This window comes from Anomaloglossus baeobatrachus, chromosome 5 (genome assembly GCF_048569485.1).
Source record: "Anomaloglossus baeobatrachus isolate aAnoBae1 chromosome 5, aAnoBae1.hap1, whole genome shotgun sequence".
Taxonomy (NCBI): domain Eukaryota; kingdom Metazoa; phylum Chordata; class Amphibia; order Anura; family Aromobatidae; genus Anomaloglossus; species Anomaloglossus baeobatrachus.
The window spans coordinates 194,154,510-194,171,342 of record NC_134357.1 but is presented as its reverse complement, the minus strand read 5'-3'; the positions used below and the strand labels follow the sequence as shown (position 1 = coordinate 194,171,342).

General features: G+C 49.9%; 1 protein-coding gene across 2 annotated transcripts in view; it reads right to left on the bottom strand.

The window, feature by feature from the left end:
• POLR3A (RNA polymerase III subunit A) overlaps nucleotides 1-16,833 on the bottom strand; it is a 317,895-nt gene that overhangs the window by 142,052 nt on the left and 159,010 nt on the right. For both annotated transcript variants that reach the window (XM_075349070.1, XM_075349071.1), the window contains exons 18-19: nucleotides 9,743-9,861; nucleotides 7,508-7,645 (exon numbers count right to left, since the gene is read on the bottom strand). In XM_075349070.1, coding sequence (XP_075205185.1) covers nucleotides 7,508-7,645; nucleotides 9,743-9,861 — 257 coding nt within the window. The remainder of the gene's footprint in view (nucleotides 1-7,507; nucleotides 7,646-9,742; nucleotides 9,862-16,833) is intronic.

Below are 16,833 nucleotides of genomic sequence, written 5' to 3'. Positions count from 1 at the left end.
CAAGAAATGCCACGGCCTGTGAGAAGGCGGCGGCCTTGGAGCCGGGAGGAGTTGACAGAAAAAATCTGTTTGGCGGGTGGACAGAATTCCATCCTGTAGCCATGGGAGATATAATCCCGCCCCCACTGAACGGAGACGTGTTAGAACCCTACGTCGCCAAGTGGAGAGAGCCTGCCACCGACCAAGGAGGTTGTTGGCGTGGCTAGATAGCTCGGAGGAAGCTGACTCAGTGGCAGCATCTCCTGCGGTCTTCTGAAGACGCAGCTTCGAGCCATTTGGTTCTATGAACCTAGGCCGAGCTAGAGGACGATCAGATGGAGGAACGGAAACCACCGAAACCTCAACTGATTCCTGCCCTGGACAGGTTCCCTGGTTTAGGTTTGTGGCAAGGAAGAACACTCCCCGCCAAGAGCTTCCTTAATTTCACCCAGTTGGTTCCGAGGAAACTGGTCCCTCCGAAGCCACAGGAGCCTGCGGATAGCGAGGAAAGTAGCCAAGACCACCGCCGTGCGGTGTCCAGCATGGCAGACCTGGCAGAGGATGAAAAGACTGAAGTCTGGAAGTTCAGGCAACCGTTTTGGGCATAGAGTCCCTGTGAGGGAATACATCTCCTCCAGAGAAGCAGAGAAGGTACAAAAAAACCGCACTGCTGTAAAGCTGAGGAGAACGAAGCTCCTGCCACCCCCATACCGACTTGGCCAAAAGGACAACCGGGCGGACCGCAAAACCTACAGTGAGAAGCCATCAGCCACTGACATAACGGTCCGGGCTGAGCCACCTGAGGTGAATGAGCCCACTTCTTGACCACCATTGGTGGACAGGGGAAACACAGTCCTCAGAATCACGCTTCATGGGAAGCGACTGTCAGAGCGGACCCTGGGCTGGTCACAGGGGCCTGAAAACTGGAGTGGTTAAGGAACACACGTTGTGTTCACCTAGATAAGGTAACTCCGGCGGATTGAGGTCCAGTACAAAATTAATGTACCGTGGGATCCTTATAGAGGTGCCGTCAGCCACTGATACAACTATCCGGGCTGAAAGTCTAGACACCGGAGTGGCCACCCTTGGCGAATGAGTACACTCCTTGACCACCTCTGATGGGAGGGGGAGACAGGCAGCAGAACCCCGCTGTGGGGTCTGCAGGACAGGCTGTGGGCTTGGACGCAGCGGGCTGAAAACTGGAGTGGTTAAGGAACACACTCCTCGTCCTGTTAAAGGTATACTGATGCCTTTCTGCCAGCGGGGAATACTCCCCTGATACAGGCGGATGGAGGTCCAGTAAAAGTATAATGGACGCAATCCAATCATTCGCATCTGCGTCACCTACGGACGGATCAATGTACATAAAGTAGCGTCCGAGCCCCTGGTAGAGACATCCTCCTCGTCCAGTGAGTCAGCTCGTAATCGGAGCTGCGGGACGGGGAGGACAGGGGACCCTGCGTCTCCCTGTCAGGAGGACGGGGTCTGAGCCCAGAAGGAGAGTCCCTTGTGAGCTTTGCTGAGCGAGCTGAAGCAGAAAACGCCCTGAGAAGGGGGCTGCATGCTCAGCAGATGCCGGGACAGCCGACCCCTGGAAATAGGATTCCCCCAGGGGTCAGCCACCGAAACCGGAGCAGCTGGAGGGACCATTAATGAGCCTCCAAGCTGAGGGGCCACAGTGGTTATGAGCTCGGTACAGCCGTACGAGACTACCTGCAGTGGATAATAAAAACAGCCTGCAGCCTCGCTCTGTGAGACATGCTGCAGAGGTGGGGGCTCTGTCTAGAATGTCTAGAATACCCAAGACAGGGGTTCAGCCTGGGGAGACTCCAGGCTGAGGCACCACCACATAAGAACCATTACAGTGTGGGTCTGTGCCGGTTCAGGCAATATGAGCTTACATGCAGAACATGTAGTGTACAGCCTTGGAGCTTTGCTCCTAGTGTGAGACATGCTGCTGAGGAGGAGGTTCTATAATAAAGAATTAACTCCTTCAGAATGCCCTGAGAGTGTATAAAAGTGCACAACCAGAGGTTGTGACTTATCAGGCCGCTATTATGAGTGCCCTCCGGATTCCAAGCCTGGACCCCTAGCCTGATATTCACTCCCTCTGCACTGCAGAGCAGCCAGCGCCGACCAGTGTACTAAGAACGCTGAGAAAATGGCGCCAGAGTGAGGGGGTGGGGTGGGGGTTAACCCAGGAGCGGGAATCGGAGGGCTAAGGAGATGTACAGGGGAGGGAATCATCTCCTCAAAAAGGAGTGTCCTCCCCTGTGCAGAGCGGCCGGCGGGCGGCGCTGCAGTGTCCCCCTGCATGACTGACATGCAGGGGAACGAAACGAAACTAGGCCGCGGCTGAAGCCGGGGCCTAGAGTTATGCATGCGGCCGACAATCAGGCATCATCGGCGCGGTTCTCAGTAAAAACCGTGGAACCGGCCGGAAACACAGTAAAAAGCAGCATTATCAAAGTAAATCACTGTCCCCCCCAATAAAAGTGCCCCACATTGCAGAAGGACCCTCTGAATAATGTCTCTATACTTAGCTTTGAGACGCAGGGCCCAGTCCCTGGGTGGGGTGGGGGTTCAGTGCTCCGTCCAGCAGGGTCCTGCAAAAGGGCTGCGGATGGAGGCCGGTGTCCTGCAAGGCAGTGAGAACCGTGTTGGCTCTAACTTCAAGCCAGAGCCCCTAAGGGATGGTGAAGGAGCGCGGCATGAAGGGCTCCTGCCTTGAAGTCAACCTTAACAGCACCGCCGCCAGGGGGGTGAGAAGGGACATGCCGGGAGTCCAGTGGACCCGCTTTTCTTCCAAATCTTTAGAAAAAATGAAAAATCAAAAAAAGGATGCATGTGTGTGTGTGTGATCCTCCTGACACAAAGCATGAAACTGGCTAGGACTGGCTAGCAGGGGGTGTATATGCTAGGAGGGAGGAGCTACACGTTTTGAGTGTAGTAACTTTGTGTGTCCTCCGGGGGCAGTAGCTATACAACCATGGTCTGGGTCTCCCATAGGAACGATAAAGAAAGGATGGATCTACCTGTGGCCAAACATTTTTGTAACCCAGACCACAGCATCATGGACATGAAATTGCTGGTATTGAAAAGAAACATCAAGTCCCAGAGAGATAGGAGACTATGGGAGTACAAACTTATGATGACCTTTGACACATTCAGAGAAGGAATGAATGTGTCTCATGGATTAATGTCTTTTTACATCAGTTAAAAGATGTCTCCTCTGACCATCCGAGCGTGTCACAGCCTGGACCAGACCCTTATCAAAGGACAATAAAACTTTCACACTGAACTGCAGCAGTATTTATGGCCCCACAACAGTTTGCCCCCTGCCATAGAGATAGTTCTGTTTCATATAACTTGTTCTTTTTTTTTTTTTACTGCACTATTCTAAAGCTGGGTTCACACTAAGCGACAACGATGTCGCTGTTACGTCACCATTTTCGGTGACGTAACAGCGACCTTGTAAGTCGCTGTTATGATCGCTGCTTAGCTGTCAAACACAGCAGAAGCAGCGATCATAACGTCGCTACATGTGCAGAGAGCAGGGAGCCGCGCTTAGCGCTGGCTCCTTGCTCTCCTAGGTACAGTACACATCGGGTTAATTAACCCGATGTGTGCTGCAGCTACATGTCACAGTGCAGAGAGCAGGGAGCCGCGCGCACTGCTTAGCGCTGGCTCCTTGCTCTCCTTGCTACAGTATACATCGGGTTAATTACCTGATGTGTACTGCAGCCACATGTGCACAGAGCAGGAGCCGGCACTGGCAGCAAGAGCGGAGGCTGGTAACGAAGGTAAATATCGGGTAACGAGGGAAAGGTCTTCCCTTGGTTACCCGATGTTTACGCTGGTTACAGCTTACCGCAGCTGCCAGACGCCGGCTCCTGCTCCCTGCTCGCTTCATTTCGTCGCTCTCTCGCTGTCACACACAGCGATGTGTGTGTCACAGCGGGAGAGTGACGACCAAAAAATGAAGCTGGACATTCAGCAACGACCGGCGACCTCACAGCAGGGGCCAGGTCGTTGCTGGATGTCACACACAGCGACAGCGTCAGGACGTCGCTGCAACGTCACAGAAAATGGTGACGTAGCAGCGACGTCGTTGTCGCTGTGTGTGACACCAGCTTAAGTCCTGTTGTGTATAAATATGTGACTCTTCAGATTTTGTGTTATACCATGCCTGATGAAGAGACCTGAGTAGTCTCGAAAGCTTGCAATTATTACCATCTTTTCAGTTAGCCATTAAAAGGTATCAACCACTGAGGACACTCTGTTCTTTTAAACAATTTTTTTATACACATCTAGAAATCCTCATGGAGTTCAAAGTTGCGTGACATATTTGTCGGATTTGGAGTTTCCCACTTTGAGTGGATCACAACGGGAGTCTCTAGAGGCGGACATCACACTGGATGAAGTGATTACTGCCATCTCGGATATGGCTAGGGGGAAATCCCCGGTCCAGATGGCCTTCCCATAGAATTCTATAGTAAATATTGTGACGTATTGGCCCCGATTCTTTTAGAGGTTTTCTCACATTTTTCAGCCGGCGACTCTCTACCTGCCTCCTTGTACGAAGCACAAATAGTCGTGCTGAGGAAGGAGGGTAAAGACCCACTAGACTGCGGTTCATACCGTCCTATATCCCTAGTTAACGTGGATTACAAGATCTTTACCAAAATACTGGCGTCCAGGCTTAATTCAGTCATATTGAGTATAGTTCACTCAGATCAAACCGGATTTATGCCTAGGAAAAACACCTCTATAAATATAAGACGGGTCCAGTCCATAGTGAATATAGCACACTGGTCCAGGAGAACGAGTGGGCCTTGGCCTCGCTGGACGCGGCCAAGGCATTTGACTCGGTAGAATGGCCATTTTTATTTGCCTGCCTCCAGAGTTTCGCCTTTGGGCCTAAATTCAGTAATTGGATTCATATGTTGTATAGGTCCCCGAAAGCCAGGATACTAGTCAATGGTGCTATGTCTACACCCTTCGCATTGAACCGGGGCACAAGACAGGGATGCCCTCTGTCTCCAGCATTGTTTGCACTAGTTATTGAAGCTTTGGCAATTAGAATCCGCTCTCATCCACAGATCACTGGAATCACTATAGCCGACCGAACAGATCAAATAGGATTGTATGCGGATGACATGGTTGTCTTCTTAGATCGAGTGCAAGAGACTCTACCGGTGGTTATAGACACAATAGATACATTTGGGGAGTTTTCGGGACTACGCATCAACTGGGATAAGTCGGCTTTGATGCCATTAATGCATGGGTCTGGAATTTCAATGAAGGGTAGGTCACCTTTGCAAGTGGTAACTAGCTTTAAATACCTGGCAATACACATACAGAAAGACCATACAGTAGACCTGCAGACGAGTATAACCCCACTTCTGGAGCACGTTAAACTTAAATATAACTTGTGGAGCAAGCTACCCCTGTCAGTGGTTGGCAGAATAAATTTAATCAAAATGATATTACTTCCAAAGCTTAGCTATACACTACAACATAGTGCAGTATCAGTACCCAAATCCTTCTTCTCAATGTTGAACTCGCTTACTACCTCTTTCATATGGGGGAAATCCAGACCCAAACTTCGGTTATCCATTTTACAGAGATCCAAAAGACTGAGAGGGATGGCTTTACCGGAGTTCTTCCTCTACTACCTCGCGGGACAGCTTAGGGCACTAGAGACTTGGATGCCTGGATGTCAGCTGCCAAACTCTGAGAGTCTCTTGGCACACGCGGCTGGGACTGATTGTTTAGTGGGTTTTCTGGAATCAGAAGGACTGAGAACACCACGGCAATTACCCCTCCTCAGGTTGGCAAGATTAGTCTGGCGACAAGCCAAGAGGGTGGTACACTTCGAAGGGGTGGTGGCGGAACTCCCATTATGGGGGAATAGCCACTTCCATACTCAGAGATCACCCCTCGGCGCAATTCTGGGCCACTCACAGCGTCAGTGCATTAGGTGATCTTTTTGTCCCGGGAACCACAACCATCAAGTCCTTTGAACAAGTCCAGATTGAATATAATGTCCCAAGATCACAATTCTTTAGATACCTGCAGATTCGCACAGCGATTCAATCCCACATACAGAAAATTGGAGTGAGGAAATTGATATCATCACTTCCTATGATAGGTATTCTAAAATCACAAGGACCTCGAGGCCTCATCTCAGCTATATATACTTACCTGTTGTCAGTGGGGGTGGAGTCGGACCCCTTGCCAGCCCAGGATAGATGGAAATCTCTAATACCCTCTCTACAGGGAGAGGAATGGGAAGAGATATTGGAATCTCCGACTGCGGTATCCCCTTCGGTTAATAATAGGTTGATTCAATGCTACATTGTCCACCAGGCATACCTTACTCCAACTCGATTATTTAGTATGGGCCGTTCTCGTACATCGGAGTGCCCGAGGTGTCATCTCTCAGGGGCAAATTTTATACATATGATCTGGAGCTGTCCCAATATATCTACGTACTGGCGGGGAGTGACATCTCTGCTGACATCGATTGTGTTGATTCCTGTTTTGTGTGACCCTTTGATATGCCTGTTTGGGGTGGTGGAGGAAGAGTCCTGGGATCATTACATGACAATATTCCTCAGAGAGGCATTGTTTCTGGCTAGCAAATTAATAGCTCTGAGGTGGATGGGAGATTCGAATCCAACTGTGCGGTCCTGGGTTAAACTAGTCAATGCAACCATAGTCTATGAGCGGGTGGTATATTATAATAGGGCAGTTATGGCGAACCTGTGGCACTCCAGCTGTTGCAAAACTACAATTCCCATCATGTCTTCACAGCCAAAGCTTTTGCTTTGAATGGCCAGGCATGATGGGAATTGTAGTTTTGCAACAGCTGGAGTGCCACAGGTTCGCCATCACTGTAATAGGGGGTGCCCGGGAAAATTTAACAAAATCTGGGGTTTGTGGAATTCTTCTCCAGACACACTTGCGGAGGTTTGAGGGAGATTATTCGGATAATGGTGGTTCCCGTTAGATGTTGGGATATGAAACACTGTCCAATGGTATATTGAGGTATAATAATGCAATGTGGCTGTTGTTGTTCTTTCTTTCTTCCTTTTTCTATTCCTCTTTCTATCTTGTTTTCAAAATATGGTCATGCTGATAGAGCTGTTCTTATGCTCAATATAAAATTAGATATATATGCAAATGATAAGAAGTTTGGATAATAACATTGTTCTATCTTAAGTGCTAAAGATATTATGGACTTTATATGACTGTTTATTGTTATATTTAAATATTATTATCTATATACTGAGCTATCTTTATATGGCAAATGTCAGTTGTACCATGTTTGAAATTGTTAATAAAACGAAGTTAAAAAAAAAAAAAATAGGGGACACGGAGCCTTTTCCCACAAAACTATATATCAATCTGCCATATAAGACTCCGCAATCAGAAAAGTCCAAACCAGATGCCATGTTCAATGCGTCATGTTCTCTTGAAATCACCTGATGAGGCGATACATGAACTTCGAGAATAGACTTACCTGCATATAACCAGTCTCTGCTGTCTTCACAGCTGTGTCTACCAGACCTTCACGTCCAGCCATGGTGTGGAAGAAGAATTCTGTTGGTGTCAGTCCAGAATAAAAGCTGTTTGCCACAAACCCTTTGGCTGCTGGTAGCTGTAAATAAAAGTTTTATGATGCAACTTAAATAATTCAGTGCATTACTGGAGTTTTATCAGATATTAACTGGTCACAGACCTTACAAATTAGCAGCTTTTGCTGCACACTTTTCAGGTGACCGCTCAAAAGAGAAGTACCGTTACTGTAAAAGTCTTTACTTGTGTTATTCACTGGGAACGAGAACGTGGGTGACGGCTGCTGCCGCCATTAAGCAGAAACTAAGTAGTTAAGTGTAACCACCAGTTTCATTCTTATTTCATAAATCAATAGGACACATGAAAATGAGCTTTCTCTGCCAAAATTGGTCATTATCAGAATTCTCAGTTCTGAGGTAAAATGTGTAATCAGTGGCTACTTTCCCATTACTGAGAAAATTCTATGGCGACAGAAGAGGGAGGAGGGGCGGAGCTTTGCCTCTAGCCCCTCCCTCCTCGCATCATCCTAGACTCATCAGTAACAGCTGCCATCACCTATCTCAGTAATGGGAAAGTCTTCACTGAATACAGATTTCACCTCAGAACTGAGAATTTTGATAAAGGCTGATAAATTCTGTCAGAAAAAAAAAAGCTAATTTGTTTGCTAAAAAATATTACAAAGTTGCTTATTTTCATGTGTACTATTGATTTAGGAAATAAAAATTAAAAATGACGGTTACGCTTTAAGGCTATGTTCACACACTGCGTTTTTTACCTGCGTTTTGGGTCCGTTTTTGCTTCAGAAATTTCTTGAGAAATTCTTGTAACCTTTCTGCAGACATTCCCCAGCAAAACCTATGGCAAAAAAAATTAGCTGTGCACACACTGCGTTTTCTTCTTAAGAAAATTCTTTCAGTAGATTTTCTTAAGAAAAAGAATGAGCATGTCACTTCTTTTCTGCAGCTAACTGCGTTTTTTGCCATAGATAATTGGCACAATAACGCAGGGAGCAACCAGCGGTAAAAACGCATCAAAAACGCACCGAAAACGCACCAAAAACGCACCGAAAACGCGGCAAAAACGCAGGTGCGTTTTTGATGCGTTTTTTAACGCAGGTGCACTAATCCTTCACTCTTAAGAAATTTCTTAAGAAATTTCTTAAGAAAAATCATTTTTCTAGTGTGAACATAGCCTAAGGGTTTGCTCTTCCCACAAGCTACACCCCTCCTGCAGGCACCAAGCAGAATTAGTTTGTAGCTGGCAGTAAGAGAAGTAGATAAATACTAAGATGGTCACCACACAGAGAAATAACAGATCATACGAGATCTAGTAGGAGAAGCTCTGTCCTTGAGGACAGGGGATACAGCATGCTATAGGAATAAGCTGGGTGGGTGCTGTGTTCCCCATGAAAGTGATGAGGAAACTTAAAAAGCCAATTTTTTTGCCTGCGTCATTGCAGGACAGAGTCCTTGGGATGTTCAATAGCAATCCCCAGGGTTGGAGAGCGAGACAAGGAGGGAAGAGGGGATGTGGGCACCCTCTTTAATAGACGTTTGGGTATGGGAAGATAGAGGTAACTAGTGATTTCCCGTGATGCAATATTCGCCCCTTTTTTATCCTGTTCACATTGGCTCCCCAGTGTATCTGCAGGGTCTTCAGCTTCAGAATTTGTCCCTCAATCAGTATGCTGACATAATGAGGGGAGCAGAGGAGTTCAGCTGCTCTAGTACACTTTGCCTCCTTGGAGGAGGGAGTAGCAGTGTGATTATTCAGTCCTGTTCTCTCCCAACTTGGGGATAAGCTGGGAGATGGTGTCCGCCTCATCTCCCAGCTACAGAGGAAGAAAAAGTGATGAACTAAAATAATGAAACCAGAGAAGACCTGATAAGCAGGACGTTCTGCAACCTACGGGCACTTAACACTGATCCAGCTGGTTCCTTCAGGAAGGGGTCTAACTAGTGGAGAAAACACTTAACTATTTAGTGTCTGCCTTTTAGTGGCAGCAGCAATAACCCAAGGTCTCTGTGTCCCCAATAACACGGATGAGAGAACAAGTTCACAAATCTTCAGGCAAGGAAGTGAATTTATACCTGACAATATTTAGATTATATCTCGAAAAGAAAATCAAATATTCGGCAACAGTTGAAAAGGCAGCGAGAGCCGTGATTGGAAAACTCACTTTTGAATGTTTCTCAAAATGTGGAAGAGATCGATTCTCAAAGCCATCAGGAACACGAGAGCCGCTGATAGCCTGCTGACCCACGCAAGCAATCATCTGGGAGATGTTAATGAAGGAACCTAAGAAAAATGAAAGAATTACAACTCCGCTAAAATGGTCTCATATCCTTGAGCACTTGTCAGATCTGCAGATTTGTTATTTCTGAAGTTAATGAATCGTACTGATGCTCACTACAAATGCAGGTTTTCATTCAGACAGATAGTGTACTGTATCTACTAGGAACTTCACATTATACCACATACATGCAAAAGTGTTATATAACTGAATAAGCATTAGCCCTACTACTGTGTAGTTCCAAAAATAAGCCCTAACCAAAAATGAGCACTAACAGGGATTTTCAGCATTTTTGGAACAAGTTTTAAATATAAGCCCTATCCAAAAGTAAGCCTTAGTTGCAGTTCAATAATGAAGTATCCCTGCAGCTAAAAAAAGTTATAGAATACTGCAGGACACTTCATTATAGACAGCGGACACCCCGCAATCACACTACCCAGATGCCGAGCGGGTGGACCTGCAGAGGATCGGACCCCCGCACCCATCAGATCACACACACACAATCACCACATGCAGCGATAATCCTGAGATGCAGTACAGTGGAGCGTAAGGACCTCTGGATGGAATGATTGCTTACAGGACCTGCGACATGTGACTTCCTCCCATCTTTTTCTGCAGCTGGAGGCATTCTGTATCGCTGGATGTGGTGAGTGTGTGTACACGTACGTGTGTGTGTGTGTGTGTGTGTGAGTGTGAGTGTGTGAGTGTGTGAGTGTGTGTGTGAGAGTGTGAGTGTGATCTGATGTGTTTGAGTGTGTCGGCCAGAAGCAGTGGAGGCAGCGTGCAGGATACCTCCTGGGAGGACCCGCCGGAGATCACAGAGAGGACCTGGGAGCCCACAGATGTCCGGGGTCTGGTAGGTATGAGTCTCCTGGGAAGGAGGGGGGGCTGCTTTTTTGGGGGTAAACTTACCCTCAACTATGTTTCTCCAAGAATAAGACCTACTCCAAAAATAAGCCCTAGAGCTTTTTAGGGGGCCCAAAAAAAAATAAAAAAAAAAAAGGAGTATAAGACAGAGACTTATTTTTGAAAAAGCACGGTACCATGTACTAACCCTGCAGCAGGGTGAATGTGTCACTAGACACCAGGAATAAAGCTCAAAAGGATCAATAAACAGGTATATATATCCCTCCTGTGCTGGCGTCTAATAAACTGCAAATGGGAACGAATACCCAAGGAAGAAGAGCGTTACTTTTTATTCCAGACATTTTTATTAATTTTAAAAGGGGTAGGATAATACAGGAAAGAAAAGGAATTATCAGTTAAGAAGGGAATTTTGTTTACTTACCGTAAATTCCTTTTCTTCTAGCTCCAATTGGGAGACCCAGACAATTGGGTGTATAGCTACTGCCTCCGGAGGCCACACAAAGTATTACACTTAAAAGTGTAAACCCCTCCCCTCTGCTATACACCCTCCCGTGCATCACGGGCTCCTCAGTTTTGGTGCAAAAGCAGCAAGGAGGAAACTTATAAATTGGTCTAAGGTAAATTCAATCCGAAGGATGTTCGGAGAACTGAAACCATGACCAAGAACAATTCAATCTGCACAACATGTGTACACAAAGAAATAACAGCCCGAAGGGAACAGGGGCGGGTGCTGGGTCTCCCAATTGGAGCTAGAAGAAAAGGAATTTACGGTAAGTAAACAAAATTCCCTTCTTCTTTGTCGCTCCATTGGGAGACCCAGACAATTGGGACGTCCAAAAGCAGTCCCTGGGTGGGTAAAAGAATACCTCGGTAAAAGTGCCGTAAAACGGCTCCTTCCTACAGGTGGGCAACCGCCGCCTGAAGGACTCGCCTACCTAAGCTGGCATCTGCCGAACGTAGGTATGCACTAGATAGTGCTCCGTGAAAGCGTGCAGACTCAACCAGGTAGTCGCCTGACACACCTGCTGAGCCGCAGCCTGGTGCAGCAACGCCCAGGACGCACCCACGGCTCTGGGAGAATGGGCCTTCAGCCTTGAAGGAACCGGAAGCCCAGCAGAACGGTAGGCTTCAAGAATTGGTTCCTTGATCCACCGAGCCAAGTTGACTTGGGAGCTTGCGACCCTTTACGCTGGTCAGCGACAAGGACAAAGAGCGCATCCGAGCGGCGCAGGGGCGCCGTACGAGAAATGTAGAGTCTGAGTGCTCTCACCAGACCTAACAAGTGCAAATCCTTTTCACGTTGGTGAACCGGATGAGAACAAAAAGAAGGTAAGAAGATATCCTGATTGAGATGAACAGAGGATACCACCTTCGGGAGAAATTCCAGAACCGAACGCAGAACCAGCTTGTCCTGGTGAAACACCAGGAAGGGGGACTTGCATGACAGCGCTGCTATGTCAGACACTCTGCGGAGTGACGTGACTGCCACTAGGAAGACCACCCTCTGCGAAAGGCGTGAAAGAGAATATCCCTCATTGGCTCGAAGGGTGGTTTCTGAAGAGCCGGTATCACCCTGTTCCGATCCCAGGGTTCTAGCCGACGCTTGTAAGGAGGGACTATGTGGCAAACCCCCTGCAGGAACGTGCGTACCTGAGGGAGTTTGGCTAGACGCTTTTGAAAAAAACACAGAAAGCGCCGAAACTTGTCCCTTAAGGGAACCGAGAGACAACCCCTTTTCCATTCCGGATTGAAGGAAGGACAGAAGGTGGGCAAGGCGAATGGCCAGAGAGTAAAACTCTGATCAGAGCACCAGGATAAGAAGATCTTCCACGTCCTGTGGTAGATCTTGGCGGACGTTGGTTTCCTGGCCTGTCTCATAGTGGCAATGACCTCTTGAGATAACCCTGAAGACGCTAGGATCCAGGACTCAATGGCTACGCAGTCAGGTTGAGGGCCGCAGAATTCAGATGGAAAAAACGGCCCTTGAGACAGCAAGTCTGGCCGGTCTGGTAGTGTCCACGGTTGGCCTACCGTGAGATGCCACAGATCCGGGTACCACGACCTCCTCGGCCAGTCTGGAGCGACAAGGATGGCGCGGTGGCAGTCGGATCTGATCCTGCGTAACACTTTGGGCAGCAGTGCCAGAGGAGGAATACGTGAGGCAGTGGAAACTGCGACCAATCCGGAACTAATGCGTCTGCCGCCAGAGCTCTGTGATCTTGAGAACGTGCCATGAATGCCGGGACCTTGTTGTTGTGCCGGGACGCCAATAGGTCGACGTCCGGCTTCCCCCAGCGGCAACAAATCTCTTGAAACACGTCCGGTCGAAGAGACCATTCCCCTGCGTCCATGCCCTGGCGACTGAGAAAGTCTGCTTCCCAGTTTTCTACGCCCGGGATGTGAACTGCGGAGATGGTGGAGGCTGTGGCTTCCACCCACAGCAGAATCCGCCGGACTTGCTGGAAGGCTTGCCGACTGCTTGTGCTGCCTTGGTGGTTGATGTATGCCACCGCCGTGGCGTTGTCCGACTGAATTCGGATCTGCCTGCCTTCCAGCCATGGCTGGAACGCTTTTAGGGCTAGAACACTGCCCTTATCTCCAGAACATTGATCTGGAGGGAGGACTCTGCTGAGTCCATGTACCCTGAGCCCTGTGGCGGAGGAAGACTCCCTGACAGCCTCGCGTCCGCCGTGACCACAGCCCAGGATGTGGGCAGGAAGGATTTTTCCTTCGACAAGAGTGGGAAGAAGCCACCACTGAAGGGAGGCCATGGCTGCCCGAGAAGGAGCAACGTTCTTGTCGAGGGACGTCGATTTGCTGTCCCATTTGCGGAGAAAGTCCCATTAAAGTGGGCGCAGATGAATCTGCGCAAACGGAGCTGCCTCTATTGCTGCCACCAACTTCTCTAGGAAGTGCATGAGGCGCCTCAAAGGGTGTGACTGGGCTCGAAGGAACGATTGCACCCCTGTCTGTAGTGAACGCTGTTTGTCCAGCGGAAGCTTCACTATCGCTGAGAGAGTATGAAACTCCATGCCGAGATATGTCAGTGATTGGGCCGGTGTCAATTTTGACTTTAGGAAAAATTGATGAACCACCCGAATCTCTGGAGAGTCTCTAGAGCAATGTTCAGGCTGTGTTGGCATGCCACCCGAGAGGGGGCCTTGACCAGCAGATTGCCTGAGAGAGTAGGACCGCTACCACCGTTGTCATGACCTTGGTGAAGGCCCGTAGGGCTGTCACCAGGCCGAAAGTTAGTGCCACGAACTGAAGGTGTTCGTTCACTATGGCGAAGCGCAGGAAGCGCTGATATTCTGGTACAATCGGCACGTGGAGATAAGCATCCCTGATGTCGATTGATGCTAGGAAGCCTCCTTGGCCATCAAAGGCGATGGCAAGCGGAGAGATTCCATCCGGAACCGTCAGGTTCTCTGTCCGTTGAGCAGTGTGAAGTCCAGAACGGGGCAGAGTGATCCGTCCTATCTGGTACCACGAACAAGCTGGAGTAAAAAGCCGCGACTACGTTCCTGAAGGGGAACGAGGATCGCAACTCCTCCTGCCTTCGGAGTGTTCACCGCCTGGAAACGTGCATCGGCTCGCTCGGGGGGCGGAGATGCTGTGAAGCAACGAGTCGGAGGACGAGAACTGAGCTCTATCCTGTGACCGTAAGACAGAATGTCTCCTACATCGGTCTTGGACATGTGGGGACCACTCCCCTGACCTGGACCGCCATGCAGAAAAGGTTCTCTGTGCACGGCGGAGGATGAAAATACCACCGCCTGAGACGTCAAAGACGCTAATTGCGGAGCACAGGATGACCGCATTGATCTGAGACAGAGCAGCTGAGATAGCCTGGAGTGCCCACCCCTGCAAAGGCTGGGGCAACGGACGCGCCTATGGCTTCATAGATGGATCCCATTAGGAGTTCTATCTGTCTGTCCGTGGCATTCTTGAGCGTGGACCCGCCAACCACTGCTACTACTGATCTAGCCGCCAGTCCAGAGACTGGAGGGCACCTTATGACACTGAGCCGAAACCTTAACAACGTCAGATGGGAAGGGACAACGTGTGTTATAAGGCGTTCAGTAAAACGCTTGTCCGGGAAGGTGTGCTTCTGGACAGAATCTGTGAAGCCTTGAGAGCCACGTCCGGACAGAGTCCTGGGTTGCGACCTCCGCCCCATCCTCTAGAGGGTCCTCAAGCTGAGACCCTTGAAGAAGTCGGGGAAGATTCCAAGCAAGGCTGCTTAGCCGGACTGGGACTGCGGTTCGTGCTGGAGTTTACCACGTAATAACTAGAGGCCACCCCAGGAACACGCTTCGTCGCAGACCGATAGAGGCCTGGGGCGATCCCGCAGTGCCCGGGGCCTGTGTAAGGGGCCGGTCTGGACTGCAAACTCCTAGTCTCTTAGCCGACCATTTGTCCATAGCCTGAGACATGGATAGTGAAAATGACCCAGAGAGTTTCTCAGCAAAGCTGTAACTCTGTCCCTGCCGCCTGGACAGGGAACGCCGTCGAAGCTCAACCAGTGCCCCCGTCACCGGCTGAGCGAGTATGTTCACAGTGATCACTGAGGATACATATGTACAGCCGAACTGTGAAACTGCATACAAACATTATATAGCCATATATACAGTGTATCACATATACAGTTCATCACTCTAGGGGGCCCAGCATCGAGAAGACGCCCCCTGGTGTACCGACCCTGAAGCAGTATGTGCTGCTGAAAACATGGCTGTCGGCGTGTACAGTGGAGGGGGGAGCCGTGGGCGTAACCCCTGCGGGAATCTGGTGCCCTGAGTGAAACGTGAGGGAGACGGAGGACAGCCAAGTGTGCTCCAGCCGTCACTGCTAGGCTCCGACTGACCGTCCCGCCCTTCCCCCTGACTGGCAGGGCCAGGGGCGGGAGTTTAAGGCGCTAGGCCGCAAAAGCCGGGAGCTAAAGTTACAGACCGCGGCCGGCAAGCAGGCGCGGTCGGCGCGGTAGTCGCCAAGTCTGAGGCAAAGCTGCTCTCTGCACCGTCCCCAAGGGGACACTGAGTACCTTGAGGGGATCAGTTCCGTAGCGTGATTAGTGAGGGGGGCGGAGGACAGCGAAGTGTGCTCCGGCCCTCACTGTCGGCGTCAGCCCGACTGTCCCGCCCTTCCCCCTGACTGGCAGGTCCGGGGGCGGTATAATGATTGAACAGTGCCCGGGGCTGGACTGTAAGGCTTCTCCAGGAGTAGCCAAAAATCAACAGTGCGACCATACAAACAAGCATATATATATATATATATATATGTACACTTCGGCACTCAGTGGGGCCAGCACCTCAGGTGCTGCTTACCGACCGCTCACAGCGGTTGTGTGATCACCAGAATCCGTGCCCGGGCCTCCCTGATGTTGTCTCTCCTCCCCAGCGTCAGAAGTGCTGACAGGAATGGCTGCCGGCGTTCTGTGGGGAGTAGGGGGCCGTGGGCGTGCCCTAGAAAGTGCGGGAATCTGATGCCCCACTGTGCTGAGTGAGGGGGGAGGAGGATACAGAGTATGCTCCAGCCCTCAGTGCTGCCGTCCTGTGCAGCGTCCCGCCCTTCCCCTGACTGGCAGGCCTGTGGGCGGGAATAAGTGAAACTAGGCCGCAAAAGCCGGGGACTAAAGTTATAAGCGCGGCCGGCAAATAAGCACGGCCGGCGCGGTAGTCCCCGGAGCACTAACACACCCAGCAGTGCTGCAGTGTGTATGGCACAAGCGCTCCATGCGCGGTCCCCACGGGGACACAGAGTACCTCACAGTAGCAGGGCCTTGTCCCTGACGATACTCGGCTCCTGTCCAGCAGATTCCCCAGGGGCTGCGGAGGGAGCACGGTCCCAGTGCCTGGAGACCGATTAGGATCCCACTTCACCCAGAGCCCTAAAGGGATGGGGAAGGAAAACAGCATGTGGCTCCTGCCTATGTACCCGCAATGGGTACCTCAACCTTAACAACACCGCCGACCAGAGTGGGGTGAGAAGGGAGCATGCTGGGGGCCCTGATATGGGCCCTCTTTTCTTCCATCCGACCTAGTCAGCAGCTGCTGCTGACTAAGATGTGGAGCTATGCGTGGATGTCAGCCTCCTTCGCACAAAGCATAAAA